The sequence below is a fragment of the Ictidomys tridecemlineatus genome, chromosome X, assembly GCF_052094955.1.
Source record: "Ictidomys tridecemlineatus isolate mIctTri1 chromosome X, mIctTri1.hap1, whole genome shotgun sequence".
In the NCBI taxonomy this organism is placed as follows: domain Eukaryota; kingdom Metazoa; phylum Chordata; class Mammalia; order Rodentia; family Sciuridae; genus Ictidomys; species Ictidomys tridecemlineatus.
Window position 1 is genome coordinate 120,131,586 of NC_135493.1, and position 26,534 is coordinate 120,158,119.

Genomic DNA, 26,534 nt, shown 5'->3' on the forward strand with positions numbered 1-26,534 from the left:
GACATTTTCTATCAAAGTAAGATTTAATGATTTACAAATACATTTTCTCAGTTGTGAAGGAAAGAAGGGATTGTGTGTTTGGTAGAAAAACCTAGACACCACCCAAGGGTTTTTGAAGCTATTGTTTGGGGCAGATGTTTTTAGACATGAAATATTTACTAAGATCTTCTGACTATGTGGCCATAGCCAAGTGCTATGATGACATCAACTATGGGCTTGAGTGTGGCCACTTTTGATCCCAAGGCAAACCCCCAAATGGAAGTTATAAATAGTATTAATCACTATGTGAATAATTTTCCCAAAAAATAAACACAGCAGCCAGCCCCTAGAACCTAAAGAAATGACACCACACGTGGTAAGATAGTGGATATAATGAAAATAGAAACGTACTGAAGCTCACATTTCTATTCACTGTCACTTTAGGATAATGGTACAGATGTAGATATGGCTAGCTACTTGGAGAACCCTCTTCTTTTGTGAGATGTTGTGCTTCCAGGGCTCAGATGAATGATATAATAACATAGCCATCAACTCTCAGTATTTAGCTGAGAGAGGGGAGAATTGAAGATTAGGAGGGGGTTGAGAAGTAAATCACCTGGTGATTTACTAAATTGGACTGCGGGGGGGCGGGGGGGCATCCAGAGCACAAGTAGAGAGTTTGACATTGTGTGGTGCTACAATAGGTAGACATTGGTTAGATGGGCACAGATGGAGGTGAATAAAAAGATAATGAGATTCACTGTGGTATATTCATATATGTACACAGAAATCTCACTATAATGTACATGTACAAGAAATTATTTTTTAAAAAACTATGGTAAATGGTAAATCAGTAGAGTAGAAGGAAAGGAATGGGGGTAGGGGAGCAGAGGGGAAGGAGAGGTACTGGGGACTGAATTGGAACAGATTATATTCCATGCTTTTATCATTATATCAAAATGGATTCTACTGTTATATATAACTAAAAATAACCAATATTTTTTTTAAAAAAAAAAAAAGGACTGTGGAAGGATCCCAATGGTAAAGCATCCCTGGGTTAAATCCTGAGAATCTAAATAAATAAATATTATAACAGAAATAAAAAGATGGTAGGAGAGTATGTAGAATTCAATTCCATATTGTTTCTCCACTGCTAGTCAAATAGGAAATAGCTTCATGCATTAGGGTTAAGAATGGGGAAGATGTCCTGGAGGTTTGAGAAAAGAGAAGAGGGGTGGAAGAGATAGGATCTATTGAACAGCAATGTTGCAGAATTGTGGGGCAGACAAAAGGCCCATCTGTCTTATAGCTGGACATCTAAAATGCAAAATAAATACCCTGGCAGCTAAGCACAATTAAAAGAAAACATACCATCCTGTACTTTAAATTCCTTCGTCTTAGTTAATCCAAATCTCCTCTGGTTAGGATTTTCTAATTGAATTTAACAAAGGTAAAGAGGGCCAGATAATTGAGAGAGTATCTGTGATTGGCAAAATAATGACCCCTCAAAGATATTGACATTGTAATTCCTGGAACCTGTAAAGTTACCTCACATGCCAAAAGAAACTTTGCAAATGTGATAAATTAAGGCCCTTGACATAGGAAAATATCCTGGATTTTCTGAGAAGACCCAAAATAGTCATGTGGGTAGTTAAAATGGAGAGACTATACTAACTGTGTTCAGACAATGATGTGATTATGTATTATGATTATGGCCAAAGAGATGCAATATGTTGGCTTTGAAGATGAAGGAAGGGGCCAAAAGCTAAGGAATGAGGGTGGCTTCTAAATGTAGGAAGATCTAGAGCCTCCACAAAGGAAAAGAGTCCTGCTGACACCTTAGTTTTAGCCTGTTAAAACTCACTTTAGACTTCTACTTCCAGAACTGTAAGATACTTAATTTGTCACTAAGTCTGTGGTCATTTGTTATAGCACTGATAGGAAACTATTATGATATCCAAGGGAATTATTATAATCCCAGACCAAATAGTCTAAATTGGATTATATGGTGTTTTAGGGCAGTTATAAATAAATATAAAAGATGTATTTTTCTTAAATAAGAATCAATATATAAATATTGATATAAAGATAAAGTTATGTCATCAATTATCTGTAAACTGAATGTGATTCCAAAAATTGCTCCAACAGAATTTTTTTTAGAATTTCACTAAATTTATTTGAACATCATCTTAGTGAATAATTATATGGAGGTAGTCAAATCAAGGGAAATCTGATTTTAAAAAAGAACAAGAGACATTATCCCTGTTGATTTACTAAAATAAGTCATAAAACTAAAGAAATTAAGAGAATTATACGGCTTCACAATAGATAGGTAAATCAATGGGATTCAATAAAGTTCCAAAATGAACCAAATGTACATGAGAATTTATTACATGATAAATAAACATGGTATTTCTTATTAGGAGAAAAATGTAGATTATTATATTTGAGATAAAGAGATAACTATTGAGGAGGGAAAGGTGGATTGTGACCTTAATCCTCACATTAGAATAAATTCATGTTAAGGAAATATTTGAAGATTAAACATTGAAAAGGAAAATATAACTGGATATGCATACACACACATACACATACACATACATACACACACGTGTGTGTGTGTGTATGTGTGTTTATTAGGAAGGTAGTACCCAGAAAACACAGAAATATGAATTTCTCTACATAAAAGAAAAATACAATCATCTCCATGACAAATATGTAAATAAAGTTTTATAGCACATTTGTCAGACTAAATGCTGACTTCTTTATTATATGGGCACTAATACAATTTAAAATGAGAAGGAAAAAAATCTAACCAAAATGTGGACAAATTATAAGCATCTCACAGAAAGTAAAATGAAATAGTGTACAGATATTTGGAAAGTTGCTCACTCTCACATACATTAAAGAAATAAAACCTATGGCTGGGAATGTAGCTTAGTGGCCCAGTGCTTGCCTAGTCTTTGTGAGGCCCTGGGTTCAATACCCAGACCTCCCCCTCTGCAGAAAGAAACAAGAAAGAAAGGGAGGGAGGGAGGGAAAATAAATACAAGGTAAACACCAAGGAGTTTTTTTTTTCTTTAGATTATCATGGATCCAAAAATTGGATAATATGAGCTGGGAGTGTAGTTCAGTGGTAGAGTGCTTACCTGGCATATGAGGTCCTGGATTCAATCCCCAATACTACCAAATAAAAAGATAGATACTTACAAAAATTGGATAATATATTTTAATGGAAAATAGACATTCTCATATACTATCAGTAGAAGTATAAATTGTTGAAACAGCCGGGATGGTGGTACATGCCTGTAATCCCAGCAGCTCAGGAGGCTGAGGAAGGAGGACCACAAGTTCAAAGCCAGACTCAGCAATTTGGTGAAGCCCTAATTAACTTAGCAATACCCATTCTCAAAATAAAACATATATTAAAAGGGATAGGGATGTGGCTCAGTGATTAAATACTCCTGAGTTCAATTCCTGGTACCAAAAAATATGTATAAATAAAAATAAATTGTTGAAACAACTTACAAGGCAATTTGACAATTTTGTCTAAGTTTTCAATGGCCCAACAATTCCACTTCTCAGAGCATGTCTCACAGATATACACTTGTATTGATTGGGGTAGGCTAACCACTCAATGTATTAACACTATAAAAGTATTTTTTTTATTCAAGCACCATCCAGTACAGGTTGGCCATGGGTGTGGGTGAGAATGGATGGCTTCTTACACTTGCTTGGGACCCAGACTTCTTGCCTCTTTTGACTCTTCCCTCCTCTAAATTCACTCAGAAAGATCATGCAGAGACTCGATAACTAATAAGACTTATATAAACCCAATAAGATGACTAATGAGTTTAATTTGGTACCCCTTTTAAGCCTGAAATTGCCCCATGGAGGCAACCAGGGACTCTTTCTGATTGTTCAAATACATGCTCATGGCAGAAGTTCTTGGATCAGAGCATCTAATCTGTAACAGTACAATCCTTAGTAATAGAAGCAGGAAACAAATATAGGAATCATTTTATATATTAGGTTATATGTTGGGCTCAATGAATAATACTTTGATAACATTTTAACACAAATGGCTCAAAGCAGGGGTTAGTGAACAAGCCCAGCTTACCCATGTTTTATAAATAAAGTATTATTGGAACACAGTCATGCTCATTCATTTATATATCATCTATGCCTACTTTCACACATATCACAGTAGAGTAAATTGTGACAATGTTTCAAAGGTTTGAATCTGACATAATTTTTCCTATGTATATGTATGAATATACTACAGTGAATCTCACCATCATGTGTATCCACAAGAAATTAATTTTAAACATAATTTTAAGTAAATGGCAGAAAGGTTAATAGAGGAAGGGAGCAGAAAGTGGGGGAGAGAAGGAGAAAGAGAGGTATTGGGGACTGAATTAAAACAAGATATAGTCCATGATCTTATAATTATGTCAAAATGGATTCTACTGTCCTGTATAACTAAAAGAACATATAAAAAAAAAGAAAAAAAAGTTTGCTTTTTGGCCCTGTATAGGAAAAAAAATGCTGATGTCTAGTCTCAGGTAAAATGAAAGGAAGTAACTGATTATGGCCTATGTCATAAACAAGTGTTTAAAACAGAATGGTTCCAAAGAGATAATGTGTATTCATTTTCTTTAGTAATATTTTTTCATCTCTGGCTTCAGTTAATTTTTGATATCACAATTGAGAAAATTTTGTTTATATATTTTGAAAAAAATATAATGGAATGAGGAATAGCTAATGGATTCAGAAATTGTGGATAATAGTCTCATAAGAGTACCCTGATACCTCAAAATTGCTCAATTATATGACTTCCTTATAAAGTGTCCCCTCACCATTATTCCTTAGGCAATGTAAAAGCCAAGTAAACAACTCAATGAAATAAAAATATTATATTCTTGGTAGACCAACACTGCAGTTGTCTTTAGTTTGTGATTTAAATGTTGATTTAGAAAATAAGAATGACCTGGTAGGAAATGGAATTGAGCTAGCACTAGATAGAAACTATAACTGCCCTATTGCTGTGATACTCTTGCTAATGATGTCCAGTTGAAAAGGCCATGTATTAGATCTATTCATTGAAGATTTTGTGTACAGAAGTTAAAACCTGGGCTAGAATCCACAAAAGTGTGCCCAAAAGAAGCAAATACCACCAAACAGGATGGTAAAGGATTAATTAAAGCACTAGGCTTAGAGTCCTTCAACAAAGGTCTCTGCTATGGGAGCTACTTGTACTTTCTTTGTATTCCCAATCACCTTTTCTTGATTCTCCCAAAGAGGACCGTGATTTTCTATGCAGTAGGGCCAGTATTTGTTTTTGCACTTGAATTTGTCTGGCATATTGCTCAATAGATCACTGATCCTCAGCAAATCTTTGAGAAGTCAATGAATGCATCCATATGCTTATTAGGTTATGAGCTTTTTTTTCTCTTTTCTGTCTCTCTGAGAAGCATCGATCATCATTCTCTCATTTCTCCTAGTGTCTCTAGTAATTATTTTAAAACAGCCTTAACACTTTCCTCCTGCTGCATCCCATGCTGTTTCCAACTTTGATTGATAATAGCATAGGTAAATATGAAACTTAAATGAAATAATAACCAAATGAGCTTAAAACATCTACTGTCATACACTAATCACAGAAGTTCTTCTTCATCATATTCATCATCATTATCACCATATCACATTGTCATATATCTGCCCTCAACTCTCTGTCACTCCATTATATCTCATCTTAATTATAACCATAAACTCCTACTTGCTTTCCTTAGTTCAGGGTATCTTTTCATTCTATTCATCACATCCTAAGCCACCAGAGTCATCTTCAATCACAGAAGCCTACTCCATTGTTGGAATTTTTTAAAGCCTCCCAAAGTTCTTTTTGTATACTGATCTCACTATCAAATCTATTTGTAATACTATTTTATATAAAAGAAGAAATCATTTTCTGGCAGCCTCTTCTGAGGAAGCAGTACAGACTCAAGTTTATGTATCTTAGAACAGCAGGTTTAAAGCTTTTTGTACATAATCTACAGTGAGAAATATATTTTATGTCTTGGGACAGAAAAATATGAACCAAACCATGCTGATCTTTATCAGAGATTCATGTTGATATTCTCTACAATATTCTGTCCTATCCTCTTTTGTTCCATTCTATTTCATTTTCTAAAATGCACTAGTTATGACCCACTAAATTTTCTTGGTTAATTAATAGGTTATGACCTGACCCTTAGTTTGATAACCCAGTTTTAGAAGGCAAATGGAATGGGGAAAAGACAATTAAGAAGAAAACAACAGAAATATCAGTATGGAAAACTTTTAGTTGTTCTTTGTTCTGGATCTCAGGGCCTTGGTAAGATAGATCGGATGTTCTGGTTCTGTAGGACCATGGAAATGAATATAAGGCTAGAACATACCCCAAGCATCTAATGCCACTCTATCAAAAGCCAAACTATATTAAGGATGGTAGAATATGCTGATAACACAAATTGGTGTGAATATATAATGTATACAACTAGAGATATGAAAAATTATGCTCTACATATGTAATAAGAATTTTAATGCATTTTTCTGTCATATATAAATTAAAAATTTACATAAAAATTCACCTTTATCAAATAGGAAAATATAGTGGACAAATTTTCCTTATTAATGGGTTATGTCGTTAGCTTCATAAACTGCACCTCACTTTTTATGTTTCTAATCTGTACTTTCATCATTGTGAAATTCATATTTCCTTATTCTGTGACTAAAATTAGAAATTTTATTATGAAAAATAAAACCATAAGAGTGACCCACAGAGAACTTCCTACATTGCTCCACTGCTCTCTTTGGAAATACCAAGCTAGATATACAGCCCAGAGGAGATAGGTATGTGGAGTTTTCAGTTATACGTGCATTGGAGGATACATCACCATGTCAAAGTAGCCCATATCTTCAAGGAATTCCAAGTCAGTTGATGAATAAAATACAAATACATCAATTATATGAAAAGAGCAGTTGATATGATGTGTTCCAGTTACCTCTGGCAACCCCTGTAGACAGAAGCTGCCTCATCAAATCATGACAATAAAAGTCAATAATCATGGAGATTTTTCTGAAGGTGACTTTGTAGTTTTCTTCCTGGATTCTCTCCTTAACAGGTCAGGATATTTCCTATATGCAGTTATCAAATGTGTGATGCTGTGTGATTCAGTGCTGATGCCAAGCAGGTGCATGATTCTATAAGCCATGTGTTTTATGCCTTGGTATTCACTAATGGACTCCTTTATGTTCTCAGATATAGTTTTCTACCTGCAGTCTTGTCCCTATACTGGTTACATTTATACTTATTCATATATCTTTGTTGGAGCATTAAACAATATTGCACAAGACCTTGGTATCTTGACCAAAGCTTCTATTACTGCAGTCTCTGAAATATTTTGGCACCTTTCAAAGATTTCAAGACTGCACTGTTCTCTGTTGGGATCATGACAAAGCAAACTTGATAATTACAAGAAATACCCCATCCTTGAAATTTAAGCAAGACCTTCCATTTTTGCTTCCCTGACCTGGGGTAAAATGAAAGCAAATACAATTAATTGAAATTAAATCCTGAGTGGGCAGGTTTTCTAGATCATGTAAAATCAACCCCTCAAATGGGATTCCAATTAGGATTGGAATAAGTTATACTCCATGTATGTGCAATATGTCAAAATACACTCTTCTGTCATGCGTATCTAAAAAGAACAAATAAAGGATAAATAAATAAAACGTAAAATCAAATCCTCAAGATTAATTAAAATTTTGATTAGTGGAAATTCACAAAATGTTTGCAAATGGAAAGCTCTGGAAGAACAGTTTAAGAAAATAGTTTAAGGAGTCTTCACTAAAGATAGAGAAGTGAGCAAACTATAGCTCATGGGCCAAATCCAGCCCATTGTTTTTTTTTCTTTTTAATATACTTCTTTTAGTTGTCAGTGGAACTTTATTTTTATTTATTTATATGTGGTGCTGACAATTGAACCCAGTGTCTCACACATGTCAAGCAAGCACTCTACCACTGAGCTACAATGCAGCCCAGCCCACTGTTTGTTTTTACAAAGTTTTATTATCATCCAGTCATGTCTATTTGTTTCTGTAATGCCTGTGACTTGTTTAGTGCTACAGTTATAGAATTCAGTAGTTTCAGCAGAGATTATATGGTTCACAAAGCTGAAAATATTCACTGTCTGGACCTTAGTGGAATAGGCTTGCCAATCCCTGATTTAAGAAAGTGTTATTAATTTGGCACAGTGATTCATAGCTATTATCCATGCAGTTTCACTTTTTTCATTATCTTTATTTTGTAATAATTGGGTGCTTTTATAATGATCAGAACTCCATGCTCTCAGATGTTTCAGTGCTTAAGTTACATGTAACCAAATATTTTTCAAAGTAGAATAGTAAGTTCTTTTGGTGGCTGATCAAGAAAGAAAAGTTATGTTTTTATGAGTTGTTTAAACAACTGATGCCATCATAAACTCTATAGTTATACAGGTGTGCAGTGAGTTATTTTAATGATAAACTAACCTCCATTATGTGTTGATTATTAGCCACTATTACTATCTGGTTTGATGACTGAGAAGTTAGCAATATTTATTTGAAAAGACTTTATTCTGCAGATTTGCAATTCTTTCCAATTTGATCTCTCTCCTCTTCCCTTCCCTGACTCAGTTAGTTTTGCATCCCTGTGAACAGTATACCTACTGAGAACAAATTAGAGGAAGAAAAGTTTATTTGAGGCTCATGATTTCAGAGATCTCAGTGCACAGATAGCTGACTCTAGTTTCTCTGGGCCTGACATGAGGCAGCACGTTAGTACTGAACAGCCCAGTGGACGAACACTGCTCAACTCATGGCTGTGCCAAGGGGCAAAGAGAGGGAGAGAGAGGGGAAGGGGCTACAGGGAAGAATAACCCTCCTAGGGCATGCCCCCAGTGACCCACCTCCTCCAGCCACACATTACCTGCATATAGTTACCATCAAGTCAGTCCATTCAAACCAGGATGTACTGATTAGTTTACAGCTCTCACAATTGAATAAGTTCACCTCTGATTATTCCTGCATTAACACAAAAAATTTTAGGAGATACCTCATATCTAAACCATAGCACTCCCTGTCTTATATCCTACCCAACACACACAAATTCAAATTTTCTATGGATGCCTTTCCTTTGGATACCTGACGGGTATGGGGTGGACCTAAAAGCAGAAGAACACACCCCACAGCAGAGTTTTGGATCATCTGCTATTTAAAATGTCTTTACTGCAAATTATGGAAACTGGACTAAAAGTGGCTAGTTATAGGACTATTAATCCAGTGGCTTTCCATTTTTTCTTTCTGCTATTATCAGTGGGTCACCTTGTTCTTTAGCTGACTTCACTTATTGGTACAGAATGACTACAGTGAACCCTGGTATCATTGTTCCTACAGCAGCATCAAGAGGCAGAGAAGAACCTTGACTCTGTAGAAAGTATCTTTTAAGAATAGAAAAGCAAAAAAAAAAAAAAAAGAATAGAAAAGCATTTGTACTAATGTCTCCCAGTAGACTTCCCTCCCTTTTTATTCCCCAAAATTGTAATGCCTGGCAATGCTCAAATCAACAGTGACAATGGAAAATAAATCACCAGAATTGGCTTGAACTAAGAGTCCTTTCCCAAGGGTAGGATGAGGACTCCTCCTAGGATACATGACTGCATGGAAGGTGAGCACCTAACAAGATAGAGCAAGGAAGAACAGGGTATAGATTGAGATGGATTTGCATTAGAAACAGTGGGTATACATAATGTCAAATTCTGCCATTGTATGCAAGAAATGATGGAGAACCATTCTTATTTTATCTGCTTCAGTGGGCATCAGAGGGCCTTGCATATACCTGCTGCTCAATAAATATTTTAGAAACTAAATGAGATATGTTAAAATTTAAATGTCACATATTCATTTATATGTTGTATTCACGTCATTTAGAAGTATTTCAAATGGCTCAGAGTTTAATAAAAAAACAAGGAATGGATATGTCAAGAATGAGGAGCCTAACATTTTCATCCAATTGCATCATCTCTCGGTTATTGAATCTGAGGGAACTATTTTCATGGGAGCAAATGACAGAAATTTCTAGGAGTCACCAAGTTTTAAAGTCTCTGGTTCAAGGTTATTTTATTACCCTCTTACTTGTTCATAATAAAACAATAACCATCAAAACAAAGTAGGTTAGGATGTGGTGGGGTACACCTATAATCCCAGTGACTTGGGAGGTTGAGGCAGGAGGATCATGAGTTCAAAGCCAGCCTCAGTTACTTGGAGAGGCCCTAAAAAATGTAAAAAGAAAAGCCTGTCTCAGAATACAAAGGGCTGGGAATGTGGCTCAGTGGTTAAATACCCCTGGGTTCAATCCCTAGTACCACCACAAAAATATAAATAAAAAATCCGCCCACATTCCCAAAGTAGATGCCATTGTCTGGCTCTACCTTTTTTTACTTTTGAATAATTATTTTAATTCATTATTATAAATAAAAGAATTGTGCTCACTGAAACCAATCCAAACAGTATGAAATAAAAAGTAAAAGTACTCCTTCAACTTAAGTCCCACAAATTGAACTCCCCAGATATCAATGAGTAGCACTACCTCACAAATTTTCATTGTTAAAATTAACAATAACTAACATTCATTTAGTTCTTAGCTGTTAATCATATTTTGTCATAAAACAATTTATGCATGAACTTCTAACCCTGTGGCTCAAATATTAGTGTTTATCTCAGTTTTTGTGTGCACAAACTGTAACTACCTTTTTAACTTGGACTATGATCTTCAGATTTAAAACAAGTAATGATGGAACTCCATAATTCAAGACTTAATTTTCTTGAGTTAACAATCCAAGCATTTTTTAAATATGTATTTTTTAGTTGTAGCTGAACATAGTGCCTTTATTTTATTTATTTTATATTATATTATTTTATTTATTCTTATGTGGTGCTGAGGATCAAACCGAGGGCCTCGCACGTGCTAGATGAGCGCTCTACCGCTGAGCCACATCCCCAGCCCCCCAAGCATTTTTTGAGATAAGTGATTTTTATCTTTTTGTTCTCTTACCTACTTTCTTTCCTTTATACTCTAGGGAAGAAATTTAGCCTAAAGAAATGACTTGCCGAAAGCCATTTTTTCCTGTTCTGATATTTGGAAACTTCTATCTCTGAAAACACAGTGCCTACCTAGACTAAGTTAAAAAAAATCTTCTTTTCCATTTAAGGACTGTGTGATGAGAGATGCAAATTCGGGAGTCTGAAAGGATAGGCTATCTCCTTTTTTAACTCATAGAACTTAAATGTGGAAAAAATGACAACAAGTAAAAAGATCCTTCTAGGGCATAATTTGATCATGACCAGTTGTTGCAGTAAGCAGTGATTACAAAGAATGCCTAGTTAAGGAAAAACCATGGTTGAGCTTTTAAACCCATGGCATCCAAACCGTGAGATCAGCTTCTCACGTTTTGACAGAATGAGGAGGCACACTCAACAAATCAAATACCTTAATGATTTTCTGTAATAGGAACCCTTGCTTTGAGATTCATGAGTCCAAAAGGGTTCCCTTTCTCTCCTGAATATGATATAGAAAAATTTTAGATCTCATCACCCTGCCAAAATTGTTTAAAGAAAACAGAAAAAGTATTTTAATGTTTAATTGAGCTGGAAGCATGGTGACCTCCAAGAGTTGACTCTCATTACAGCAGTAAGAGACACACAGAATGTTCTTATTTTCTAACCACAGCTTTGTTAATTTCACCACCACTTCAACATGTAAACTGTGAGGATTAGTACATTTTACAAGTACTTTGGGGAGCCTTAGCTCTAAGAGAGGCATCTCTGTTGCTTAAGAATACCATAAAACATTTCCTTCCCTGGGGAAATTTAGACACTTTAGAAACAGATTTTTGGAAATTTGAGCCCTCAAGGTGCTAGCAGGATAAAGAAAGAGTTTTTAATTCAGTGGGATTTATACTAAGACAAATGATCCAGTCGCCTTGTTCCTACTTGCTTTACTCCATGTCAGTTATGATGCTAAGGATAAAGTAGATATAGAAACTTTGATGACTTATGGATTTGTTTAAATAACTAACAATCTATAGTTAGAAAGATTTCTTGAAGATGACATCCATATGTGTGTGTGTGTGCGTGCACACACACAAACATTGAAATCCAAAGTTAACTAAATGGTGGGGCCAATTAAAGCTTGAATACATTGATTATTTTCCACTTTTTTTATATTTTAGTATTTCTTCCAGAATTATTATTTGCCACTCTCTTGAATCCTGGTTCTCGCTTAAGGAACTATCAATTCAATCCAGAATTTGCAATTTTCTTATTTGTTTTCACCAATAGAATGCATAGTTGATAAAGGGTTAAATTACTAGGAATAAAATGTTGAGGGTTAGAATTATCAGGAAGAAAAAATTTCCTAAACTAAGTAGTTGCCATGTGAGTTTTGGAGGAAACCACCACCAAAATTCAAAGGTCCTGTTGGGCACAATGGCACATGCCTGTAACCCCTGTGGTTTGGGAGGCTGAGGCAGGAGGATCTCAAGTTCAAAATCAGCCTCAGCAAATTATCAAGGCCCTAAGCAACTCATTCAAACCCTGGCTCTAAATAAAATACAAAAATCAGGTAGGAATGTGGCTCAGTGGTTAAGTGCCCGGGGTTCATCATCCAATTAAAAAAAAATCAAAGGTCCCTGGGAAGGGTATTTTCATCCTTTAAAACTGATCTAAACATTAGCCTTTGTAAGCTTAGTTGAGGGTAGCCTTTTCTAATTTGTCTTTGCACCTAGTAAATATCTTCACTGAAGCATTTAATTTTTTTTAAGTTAAATTTCTACATATCTATCTCTAACAGTGAACTCTTGAGTTTCTCAAATGCAGAGGTAGTGTGCATTCATCTGGGTTCATAGCATATAGCTTAGTCTCACCTAAAGTGTGTGCTTAAGCAGTGTTGGGCGGATGGATGGATGGATGCAGGTATGCATGATGAGCCCACTTTCTAGAGCGAAGATGACATTTACACAGATAATGGTTACAGTGTTAATAATATTTCCAAGCTAAGGTACTATAATACAACATTCCTAAAGAATTCTTGTTTTACAATGGAGAAGAGATCCCTGCTTTGGCTCTCCTCCCAAATCTCTGGTGTTCATCCCAGGCCAATTCTTAGTGTTGTGGTCGCATGGCTTTCTGTTTCCAGGATGGCTACCTGCCCCTTTCTGTCAAAGCTACTCTGTCTTCTACTTTTTGGGATGGACTTTGAATATGGACCAAGCACTCAAAATAGAGGTACTAGGGGTAGTGATTGCATTAACTGATTCCTATGTCCAGCCCATATTTTCCTGGGACATGATTTTGATTGGGATTTTGCTCTCCTGCTCCTTTCAGTCACTATCTGTTTTTCAGTGTGGACTTACAGACTAGTTTAACATACATGGATAAGAATAATCCCTGGAAAGCACCAGATGTGAAGTGCAGTCTCAATTAATTGCTCTCTAGTGCCATGGGCCATTAATAATATTACCACTTCTTTACCAAGCCTCCTTTCCAAACTAGAAATAAAATATCTCGTTTAGTCTTTATCTTGCCTCAGTTTTGAGAGATCTGCAGCTTCAAAGCCCTCAAAAGAGGAGGTAAATGAGAAGAAATAATGAATTTTAGTTTTAGTCAAGGTTAAATGTCGCATTAATAAACATTTTTACAGGATGTCCACAGATTGTATAGTTTATCTAATTCATATCCGTATAGACATATTCACCTACTTCTCATGCATATACACATATATATGTAAAATATGTTACATTTTATTTTAATAACCATATTTTGTTTATCAGGATTGGGTATGGGAATTTAAATAAACATAATTTTTAAATAATTAGTGTTCTTGGATATAAATGAAAAATACTCCATCCAAACAACTTAAGCAGAAAAGGAATTTAGTGAACCTAGGATTCAGGAGGAATCTTAAGACAATCTAATCAGCCACCTAGAAACCATCACCAGGACCATAAAGACAAATCTGGTTGAGGCCTTTAACTTTTCACTCCCTTTCCAGGAAACTTGTTCCACCAAAGTGGAAACCATAATAAATGTTTGATGTTAGCATAGACATGTGTTTCCCTTTAGGTCAGGGAGTTGTGAATAGATTATTTCACTATCAGCCAGGTCAGAAACTGGCTTATGAGTCACAACTCTTCTTGCCATAAAGTTGAGCTCACAATTCTGTAAAACACTTCAGTGAAAACTGCAGGCCTCCATTTTCCTGCATGCTTAGCTAATGAGTTTCCAAACTATGCTTGAATACATCTGGTGCTTGAGAGAAAGAGGTTGTTTTTAAGGTTTTTTTAATTGGTACATAATAATTATACAGAATAGTGGATTTCATTGTGGCATATTTGTACATGCACATGACATTATTTGAACAATTTAATTTCCCAGTACTTCCCCTTGTCCTCCTCTTTTCCCTCCCCCAGCCCCCTTTCTGCCTAGAGGTCTTCCTTCTATTTTCATGAAACCTATCTTTTTCTCTCTCTCTAGCTTCTACACATGAGAGAAAACATGACCTTTGACTTTCTGAGTCTGGCTTATTTTGCCTACCATGATGCTCTCCACTTCTATTTGTTTTCCTGCAAATGACATAGTTATTCTTTAAACAGAATAAACCCCATTCTGTATATATACCACATTTTCTTTTTTAGTCCTTATTTTATTGGTGCATTATAGTTGTATGTAATACTGGGATTTGTTATACTATACTTGTACATGTACATAATTTGATCAATCTCATTCCCCAGTACCTTCCCTTCCTTTCCCCTGCTCACTCCCCAAATCTCCATTTGCTTTACCCTATCAATCTCCCCTCTGTCATCATTATCATTATTATTTAAAATATATACACATACACACACATACACACACACACACACACACACACACACACACACACACACACATATATATATATATATGATTCATACATGGACATAATATAATTCGGTGGATTTCATTCCCCAGAACTGTCCCATGCTCTCTCTCCTCCCTCCCTCTCAATCTCCTTCCTCTACTCTATTGGTGAACCTTCTACTATCATAAGATTCATTTTTATTTCTTTTTTTTTTCTCTTTCTAGCTTCCATATTTGAGATAGACAATTTGACCTTTGAGTTTTTGAGTCTGGTTATTTCACTTAGCATGATGTTCTCTAATTCCACCCATTTACAGGAAATAAAATTTCATACTTCTTTATGGCTGAGTGAAGCTCCTTTGTCTCCCTCTCTCTCTCTCTCTCTCTCTCTCTCTCTCTCTCTCTATATATATATATATATATATATATATATATATATATATATACTAAAATTTTTAATCCATTTTTCTGTTGACCATGTAGGCTTATTCCTTAGCTTGGCAATTGTGAATTGTGCTCCAATAAGCATCTTTCTCTATACTATGCTGCCTTCAATTCTTTCTAAAAAATATCAAGAAGTAGTATGACTGGATAATAGGGTAGTTCCATTTCTAGTCTTTTGAGGAACTTCATACTAATTTCCATAGTGGTTGCACTAATTTACATTCCACCAACAGTTGTAAGAGTGTTCCTTTTTTCCTATGTTCTCTCTAGCATTTATTATTATTTGTATTCTTGATGATTACCATTCTAACTAGAATAAGATGAAATCTCAGTGTAGTTTTTTAAGGAATATTTTTAGTTGTAGAGACACAATACCTTTATTATCATTATTTATGTGGTGCTGAGGATTGAATCCAGTGCCTCACACATGCTTGGTGAGTGCTGTACCACAGCACTCACCTCTACTCAGCCCCTCAGAGTAGTTTTTATTTGCATTTCCCTTATGGCTAAAAGTTGTTGAACATAACTTCACACATTTGATGCCCATCTGTACTTTTTTTGAGAACTTCTGTTTAGTTCTTTGCCCATTTACTGATTTTGTGTGTGTGTTTTTGAGTTCTTCGTATATTCTGGATATTAATCCTCTGTTGGACAAGCAGCTGGAAAAGATTTTCTTCCATTCTGTAGGTCCTTTCATCATGCTATTAATTATTAATTTTGCTGTAGTGAAGATTTTTAGTTTGATTTCGTCCCATTTATTGATTCTTGTTATTTTTTCCTGAGTTCTATAAGCGTCTTGTTGAGGAAGTTATTGCCTGTGCCTATGTGCTGGAGTATTGCCCTGTCTTTTCTAGCAGTTGTAGACCTTCTGGTCTTATTTCTAGGACTTTGATCCATTTTGAGTTGATTTTTGTGCAAGGTGTGGAATAGGGTTCTATTTTCATTCTTCTACATATGGATATCCAGTTTTCCCAGCACCGTTTGTTTAAAAGGCTATCTTTTGCCCAATAAAATATTTCATGCCTTTTTCAAGGATCAGAAGACTATGTTTGTGGATTTGTCTGTCTTCTACTCTATTCCATTGGTCTACACATCTGTTTTATGCCAGTACCATTGCTGTTTTGTTACTATAGTTCTGTAGTGTAATTTGAAATTGGGTATTGTGGTGCCTCCTTCATTGGCTCTTATTGCTCAGGATTCTTTGACAACTTTAGCACTTTTTTTCTTTAATATGCATTTCAAGACTACATTTTCCTTTTTTTCTATTTTGGAATAATTTTTTGAGAGAGAGAGAGAGAGAATTTTTTAATATTTATTTTTTAGTTTTTGGTAGACACAATATCTTTATTTTATTTTTATGTGGTGCTGAGGATCGAACCCAGCGCCCTACCCATGCCAGGTGAATGCACTACCACTTGAGCCACATCCCCAGCCCATATTTTGGAATAATTTTAAACTTACAAAAAAGTCACAGAAATAGTCCAAAGCTTACTTTTGTACTTCACCCACTTTTCCCAGCGTTAACACTTATATAGCCTCGGACTACTATCATAGCAAAGAAACCAACTTTGATGTATAACCATCAATAAAACAATAGAGTTATTCATACCTTGCCAGTTTCCCCATTAATGTCTTTTTGTGTTCCAAGATCTCATCTAGGATACTATATTACACTTAGATTAGCATCATTTCCTTTCCTTTTTTTTTCTTTCAAATGATGAATATTTCTCATCTCACATAGCTTCTGCAAATAGCTTAGCTGGGCTGTTCTGGTTCGCCAGCTTAGTTGGTGCTTCAGTTACCTGAAAGCTAGTCTGTCTGGCTGTGGAGAATCTGTGTCCAGGCTTACTCATATGGCTGTTGGCTGGAGGCTTCAGTTCCTTACTGCTTAGTCCTTTGCATAGGATTGATAGTGACCTGACTTCTCTCAGAGTGAAGGATATAAGGCAGAGTACAACCAAGATGGAAGCCATAGCAAATGGTGCTTTTATGGATGTAGCTCATTCCATTGCTGAACAGTTCCATTTTATGGCAAAATGATCTCCCTAAAATATTCTGATGAACTCTTGTTCCGACCTATGGATGTTTGGGCTAGTAAGTCTTTTCATGCACAATTTTAGTCCTCTAGAGCCTTCCTCAAATGTTTAATAGTATCCATTCATACCACAAATGCTTTTCCACCAGATCTTTCCACCCAAAAGAAGACATAGTACTTTATTGAAAGAAAGAAAAGGCTCTTTTTATAAAGAAACTTGCCTTCTTTCCCTACCTATAGTCTTAGGAATTAGTAGAAAGATAACTATAGGTAGCCTTCTGTTTTTCATAAATTGAAGGAAATTGCTTCTGTGCTCAAAATTCATCCTGATATCTAAAATCTCAATAACTTGTAAGCATTTTGATATAGTTTTGTTTAAAACAAAAACATTTGGTATTGATTGAACTTGGTAACAAGGGGGAAAATATGAATGCTTTATACACATTCACATGGTTCATAGCTGCTCTCTAGATAGAGCTATACACATAGACCAGTGGTTCTGATACTCAGTGGTTTTGGTACCTGGGGACATTTTGTAATGCCCAGATATGTTATTTCTTGTTGCAATAGGTAGTGAGTAGGTGCTATGGATTCTAGTACATAGATGCCATAGATACTGCAAAATATCTATGATGTATGGTACAATTCCCCATAATAAAGACATATCTGGATTCAAGTATCATCAAACCCAGGCTAAGAAAATTTGGCATATATTATATTCAGTTTCTAAAGAGCTACTTCCCATTCTGCCACTCATTTGTCCCTGTGCATATAATTTTTCCTCACTTTTTTAACTGTGCTCCACTCATTTTGCCTATGAATTCCTTTGGTTTGCTTTCTCTGAGAGTCTATTTTTCTGGTCCAAGTAAATAGAGAGGCAGCTGTGGCTGGGAAACAGGGGAGGTGGTGCCAAAAAGCATTCTTTCAAACTTTTTTCAGCAGGATTTTTTTATAAGATTTGAAAGAGTGGGAAACTTTTGTTTAGGCTTAACTGGGTTGCATATGTCAAGGCCTTCCAGATAATTTAAATGGGTGTGGTGATTCAAGGTCAGGTGCCTATGCTGGCCTATAGGGATAGAGGGATGTGGGACCCAGTGCTGTCAGTACTTTTGCCTTTCTTATTTTATCTCTAGCATTAATTCAATATGGAAAATACTGTTTTATATCCTTCATTTTCCAAATCTGATCACCTTAACATTATTGAGTATATACTTCATTGCTTCTGAATTTTCTCAGACCCAACCACAAATCTCTGATTTTCTGCCTTTACACTATGTCAACAAGTTCTCAGGGCATGCATCATCCTGTGCTATCCCCTTGGAAGAAACATGGTTCTCTCCTCAGAGAGCCTCTAGTCTAGCTAGAAAAACAGGCCTTAAAATGGAGCACTACCCATCTGCAAATGAGTCCATGAATAGTGTGTCTTACAGGAGCAATTTCATGTTTTCTTATTCTCAGCTCTTCTAAAGACCCTGCTTAATGTTGGTCTCCACCAATATGATGCCCATATTAACTACCTCCAACAAAATGGGTCCTTTGCTTTGGGATCACTAGGATATAAAAGACTTGCTACTTTACCATCTGTTCTTGAGTCATTTGTTTGTGTGGTCTCCAATGTAGGTCGTGGTCTCCTCTGGGTTTATTAATACAGACTTCTATGATGCCTGGTTAAAGGAGAGAACATGGGAGCCAATCCCTAAGTGCTTGTTCCAAAATGGTTTCTGGTCAGGACACAGTCCTCCAGATCACTGTTGTCTCTAAGATAATGTGTACACTGTAAGTAGTAAGCAAGCATGTGATAATTACTATTTGCATCATTAAAAATATTCCTATGGGGGCTGGGGCTGGGACTCAGTGATAGAGCGCTTGTCTTGCTTGTGTGAGGCACTGGGTTCAATACTCAGCACCACATAATAATAAATAAATTAAATAAAGCTATTTTTTAAATATTTTTATGGCATTGATGTTTGTAAGGTTGAATTTCTTTAAAAAAAAAACCCTGTGATTTGAATGTGTCCCTCAAACAGTGGATGTTAGAAACAATCCTCAGTGGAAGGTAGGGCTTACTAGGAGGCACTTATGTCATGAGAACTCTGCCATCATGAATGGATTAATAACAATGGCTTGAGCCTACAAGTTCCATCTCTTTATTTTTCTCTTACATGCCTGTATTATTCCTTTCACCATGTTATGACACAACAAGGAGGCACTCACAAGATGTGGCCTCTCAGTCTTGAACTTCCCAGTCTCCAGAACAATGAGCCAAATAGGCTTACATTGTTTATAAATTATCCAGTCTATGGTATTCTGTTATAACAGCAGAAAGAAAACTAAGACAAATACAGAATGTCATTTATCACACTTATTGCCATCCAAGGAACTGATTGAACATAAACTGTTCTGTATGGTACAAGCACATAATCTGGAAACCTTTTGATCCGATTTTTTGTTCTCTCTGAAAGCAAAGATGAGAAATTCTTCAAAAACTGAAGACTACAAGCAAAGTAATGATTGAACACCAAGGAGAAGAGGAACAAGTGGTTTCATTATGCAGCTCTGGTCACTTTCTTGAAGATTTGAAAAGAGAAAATGACATACTAAAACATTGTATCACTTCACAATATTGTACATCATGTATTATTTCATATAATTGCCCATTAAAAATATTCATGTCAAATTAAGTAAAAAAGATAATAAACAGGTCCACTTTTTATTGTAGGTAGTTATTCACAAAAATCACACTTTGGCTATAAGGAGGTTTCAAGATACTGTTTGGAGTTTGGAGTTTAAGTATATATTATCCTTTTGTAACTATATTCTAATTCTGGTGGGAATAGAAAGGAGCCAAACAACCTTGAAAAGTTTGATACTACGTAATAAAGCCTAATACTGCATACACACTGACCTAGCAATGTAGCTTCTATATATACCCTAGAGCAATGACTCTCAGACTTTAGTGTGTACCAGAATCCCCTGGAGAGTATGTTCAAACACACATTGCTGGAGGCTACTCCAGATTCACTGAGTCTGGATGAAACCATAGAGAATTTGCATCCCTAAAAAGTTCCCAAGTGATACTGATGCTTCAGGTTCTGAACTACACTTTCAGAATCACCCTCTCAGAAAGATCAGTATGTGCACAGAAGACATGAATAGAATTTTTAAAATCACTGCTCCTAATACCCCAAAGCTAGAAATAACACAAATTTACATCAGTGGTTTAATGGAAGAATTTAACTGTAAATTCATATAAGAAAATGCTATGTAACAATCATAATGAATGACTTTTAGTTGCCTGAGGGAGTTATAGTATGAATCTCCCAAAGTGGTGAGTGAAATAAATGAAATAAGAAAGAATAACCACAGTGTGATTCCATCCACATTATCCCCAAAGGGAAAAAAAAACAAAACTGTATTCTGTACCTATGCATGCCTAGATAGTAAGACTAAAAAAAATCAATTGATTATTTCAAAAATCAGACCAATAATCACATGGGGTGAGGAGGAGGGATGCAAAATGTGGTTCTTTGAGTGTAAGCAACAGTCTAGATCTCTACTTATATGCTGAATATGCCAAAGTTGAACTAATAAATATTATTTAAACTTAAACTATACATTGGTATTTAGGTACATCTATTTATGATCCATTCCATAATTTTTAAAAATTTTTAAAGCCATTCTATCTTAAATGAAAATACCCCCATCCTAAATGTATTCTGACTATTTGACATTTTGTTTGAAAGTTAGGACCCTTCCACTAGTTATAAAAATAAATTTCTTAGTCTTTTTTTTAAAAAATATGTTTTAGTTGTAGATGAATACAATATCTTTATTTATTTATCTTTATGTGGTGCTGAGGATCAAACCCAGGGTATGCTAGGCAAGCACTCTACCACTGAGCCACAACCCCAGCCCTAAATTTCTTAGTCTTTAATGTATGACTGAATTAGTCTGTCTCAAAGACTCTTTCAATGAAGGAACTAGAGGATTTAAAAACTAAATTTTTTAATGTCAAGTACATTTGCTGATATGAATTAGCAATGAAGAAAACATTACAAAATAAGAGAACTATCAATCCTATTTGGAGAACAGGTTAAAATCTTGTGCAGTTTTTATGTTTTATTGTCTCTATATAAGAAGTCACAATAGGCCTTAGTAATTAGATCAACTTTTAGATATTGAGGATAGGAACGCATAAATGATGAAAGAGATTGATGACTCTTTGCCACATTACAACTGATTTACATAATTTTCCCCTATGCAAATTTCATAACTGAAAAGGTTGAGAACACTTATGAACTATTTTCATTTTGTGGAAGGAGGATCATTTTTGAAATATTGAAAGGGAGGCAGAATTGAATGTGCTTATTGACTATATTGTGATGTTCTTTTGCCTCCAAAAATTTAGAGGAGTCAGGAACATCTGCAACCCTGTGAGGATCCCAAGAATGCTCATTACTGTTTCAGAATGCTTACTCTTTCTTTGATACCAGAGTATTGTTTTTAAATTTTATTAGGCTGACCATCTTTCCTTATTACATTTTTAGTGTGCCCTGTAAATCAATTCTTAATCCCTCTTTTAAACATGAGTTTCCGGGTGGCATCAGCTTCATGACTGTCATGCAATCACAATGTAGATTCCTGATTCACACCTCCCACAAGTTAAACTGACAGCTGCATAATTCCAAAACACATTCTGGCAATGATCAGGGCCAATATTTTATGATGACACCCCAGGAATTCGACTGCAGCTGCCCACTGATGCGAGGGCTATATTTATTAGTTAGCAATTTAAACAAACAAATTAAGAACATTTTTTGTGGTGTTGGGGATTGAACCCAGGGCCTTGTGCGTGTGAGGCAAGCACTCTACCAACTGAGCTATATCCCCAGTCCCACATATTAAGTACATTTAAGTACCAGATAATAAAATGATATATTCCTTACTTATTATAGTGAAAAAATAGAAACCCCAACATCCATCAATGGGGAAATTATTAATTAAATTATGATGCAACCATGTCATGGGCTACTGTTCAACCCCCACAAAGGAAGGAGATATGAATTTGTGAAGCTGTATCAGGCTTCACATTAAGTACTACATGTGCATTGTTTCATGTAATTCTCACAATAACCCCATAACATTCTCATCTTATAGATAAGAATGGTGAGACTTTTCCAAAGTCACACCCAAAGTAAATGGCATAGTGATAGTTAAACCTATGTTTTTGTGGATCCGCAAATCCATTTCCTTATCCAATGATACTGTACTAGATCACAGATGTCAAAGCTGTATGTATTATTAATTCTCTTAAGGATGTTTGCTTGGGGCTGGGGATGTGGCTCGGGTAGTAGCGCGCTCGCCTGGCATGCGTGCAGCCCAGGTTCGATCCTCAGCACCACATACAAACAAAGATGTTGTGTCTGCCGAAAACTAAAAAATAAATATTAAAAAAATTCTCTCTCTCTCTCTCTCTCTCTCTCTCTCTCTCTCTCTCTCTCTCTCTTAAAAAAAAGGATGTTTGCTTCATGATGGACATTGATTTGTATAACCCTGGAGAATTGAAGAGACTTATGTAATAATAAAAGCAAACATATCTACATGTCAAAGCTAAATTACATTGGAAGGAGGGAAGTTTTCTATACTTTCCATGACTGAAAGAAATTTTAAGAGTGTACATCAAGACTATGGTTATACGTAGTATCCAAATCAGGGATATTCATGCATTCTTAGAGATGTTCCTAAATGTCAAATTATGAGTGAAGTAAGAAAGAGGTCATACTTTTGCTCAAATGTAATTATTGATAATATAAAATCACTTGTATACTTCATTTCATAACTTCCTGTTCTTTTAATATTTACAGATGGCCAAAAAAGAAAGAAATCTTTGAGAAAGAAACTGGATTCACTAGGAAAGGAGAAAAACAAAGACAGAGGTAAAAGATGAAATAAATAAAACAAATGTATCTTCCATTGAGCATAATGGTTGAATTTGGTGGGGATTTGAATTGCATAGATGTATGTGGTTTAATTTTATTATGTAAACTGGATTTCTATGATGGAATATCATTAAGGGACATTTGGTCTACTCTTCTCTGTTTGAATATCCCTGTACTGAATTGATGAATTCAGCTCATTTGAGCAGAGTGTGACTTCTGCCAAGTTTGTGGTTCCAATTATTCTGGCCAATCAGCTATGCATAAGAGGACCTGGATCAAGTAGCTATGGACAGCATCACTAACACTAACCAGCTGTCTGGCGAATCCAGACAGTTAGGCAGGGCTAGCTGAACGAGAAAGAGTTTGGATTATCCTACCATGACTACTGGAGAGAAACAGTTTCAGCCTCCTGGGTTACTGAAGATGTGCCATTCGCAGCATTTTTATGTTAGATCATAGCATGATCATTTTTTGTCCCCTATGTTTTAGGAATTGCTGACTCTCATCACACTGTTTTGTGTCCCTTCTATGTCTATTTAGGGAACTAACACTTGAGTCCCTCTTTCAGGGTTTTTATGGTCATTTTTAATTAATATTCTTTGAGCCTGCCTAATGAAAACCTGGGCCTCATTAACACAGTCAATTTTTTGTGGCTCTCGCTTAGAGTCTTATATTAGATGATTTCTGAATGTTGTGGTCCTATTAATGTATAGTCATTTCATGGGAATCAGTAATTGCATGATGAATGAGAACAGACACAATTCTTACCTTGGAATTCTTTTATATAGTATTTGGATTTCTGCATGGAAAGCAATGAATCCAAGGGCTTTAAAAATAAATGCATGGGCTGGGGTTGTGGCTTGGTGGTAGAGCACTTGCCTCCCATGTGTGAGGCACTGGGTTCAATTCTCAGCACCGCATATAAATAAATGAATAAAATATAGGTCCATCAACAACTAAATAACAGATATTTTAAAAATGCATTTATGATCAATATTGGACAAGACCTATTCCACACTATAGATACCAGAATCTACCTTGAACTGTGCCTTAAGGATCATAACATTTGGTTCATCATGTTTAGAGATAAATAATTGTAAAGAATGGAAAAATCATTGTTTTGCTTCCCTTAGAGCAGGGTTTTTCACCCTTGGTAGGATTTGATGCTTTAGATGGGAAAAACCTGTGTGGCAGGGGTTGTCCTGTGCACCATAGGATATTTAGTAGTATCCTTGGTCTCTACTATCTAGATACCAGTAGCATTGCCCCCAACTAAAATATCTTCAGAGATTTCAAGTGTTTATCTCAGATGGGAGAAAAAAAAGGTGAAAGTTTCAGCAATCCTTCCTTACCCCTGACTACACAGTATGATGATTCGTGGAATGTTTTAAAAGTCTTTCATAATAGTGCATTGTAGTTATACAGAATAGTGGTGTTTATTTTGGCATAATCATGCAAATGTGGAATATAATTTGCTCCAAGTTAGTCCCCAGTACTTCCCCTTTCCCTTCCCTCTTCCCTCTCCTTGTTCCCTTTTCTCTACTCACTGGTCTTCCTTCTATTTATTTATAGTTTTTTAAATTAGTGCTTTATAGACATACATAAAGGTGGAACTTTTAAAAATCCTAATTATCAAGGTCTAGCTTAGAAGATAGCATTTGGCCTAGAATGCATGAAGGCCAGGGTTTAATCTCCGGTATTGTAAACAAGCAAAGAAAAAATAGCAAAAAACTAATGCCCAGATCCCCATGCAGGGAGTCTGAGTCCCTCAGTCTGCAAGGGTACCTAGAGCATGGGTGGTTTTTTTGCGTAAAAAGGAAAAGAAGTTTTATTGCTTTGCTAGCAAACGAGAAACACAGGGAACTGCTGTCCCAGAGGCTGTGATTCTCCCCATCAGCAGGAATGGAGCTCTTTTTAAAGAGGTGATTCAAAGGCTACATTCCATGTGTTCTCTGTTGGAGTTGTAATTCGCTTGTTAATTTGGGAGATAGATATTTCTGAGATCTGGCACCATCCCCAAAGTCTGGATTACTTCATTCCTATGGTGGGTGTGTACTCATGGACAGATAAATCTGCCTAAAATTGGGAAGAAAGGTAATCCTGTTTCCCTTGAGATTGGAGCGGGGAGGGAGAGTTTAGGGAGGAGCAGTAAGAGAGGAAGAGAAAGAAACACATCCATTTTAAAAATAAGCTGCTGTGGCAGAGCAGCAAGGGTTATATTCAAAGCATAAAGTAGACCACTGTTAACATTTTCCCACTGTCAATTCCTACGTTCCATTTCTATGGGAAAATAGGCGACAACATCTCCAAGCTGCTTCCTGCTGAAAGAAGGTAAAGTTAGAGGAAGTAAACCAAAGTAATTTTCTCTATCAGGTGAGGCATGAACAGTTAAAGGCATTTAGCATCAGAGATCCACAGTGGCAGATGGCAGGTGACTGGACATGGCATACATAGGGCAGGTATCATTCTAAGACAACAATAAACAAGACAGCAAAGCATTACTTTTTTTGTAAACAATTACACCAAAGCAATTAGTATTTTAGCCAGTCTCTGAAAACTGTGAAGACAGTAATTCATAATCATATCAATGAAAAACAGATCAAGTTTATCAATGTAGGAGATCAGGAAGACTTGTAGGTCTGAGATCAGGCTCAAATTAATTCAGGACAAACTTGTGACTCCAGAGTCCTTTGTGATCATTATTATTAAGCACTCCTACACAAGAACCCTCCTTTATAGGCTCCAGCTTTACTTACTTTTGATAGAACTGACAAAAGTGTACATCTTAAGTAACACTAAACACACACACACACACACACACACACACACACACACATCATTTTTTCCTTTTAGATGACTATGTAGAGCTGTGCTTAGGCTTATTCTCCTGCCAGGTTTTAAGACCAAACCCTACATATAGTATGTTTTTTCCCATGCATACATATGTACAATAAAGTTTAATTTAGAAATTAGGCAGAGTAAGAGATTAACAACAATACCTAATAATAAATAGATTGATTATTACAATGTACTATAATAAAAGCTATTTCAAACTTATAAATTGCTTATTTCTGGAATTTTCCATTTCGTATTTTTTTACCACAGTTAACTACAGGTAACCAAAACCATGGAAAGTGAGACTGTGGATAAGGGATTACTTC

At 35.7% G+C, this 26,534-nt stretch overlaps 1 protein-coding gene across 6 annotated transcripts in view; it reads left to right on the top strand.

Annotated features, from left to right (window-relative positions):
* Arhgap6 (Rho GTPase activating protein 6) overlaps positions 1-26,534 on the top strand; it is a 453,321-nt gene that overhangs the window by 373,971 nt on the left and 52,816 nt on the right. For all 6 annotated transcript variants that reach the window (XR_013431922.1, XM_078035123.1, XM_078035128.1 and 3 more), the window contains exon 3: positions 23,299-23,370. Coding sequence is in view for 5 of the 6 variants with exons in the window: in XM_078035123.1 (XP_077891249.1) it covers positions 23,299-23,370 (72 nt within the window). In the remaining variant the exon portion in view is untranslated. The remainder of the gene's footprint in view (positions 1-23,298; positions 23,371-26,534) is intronic.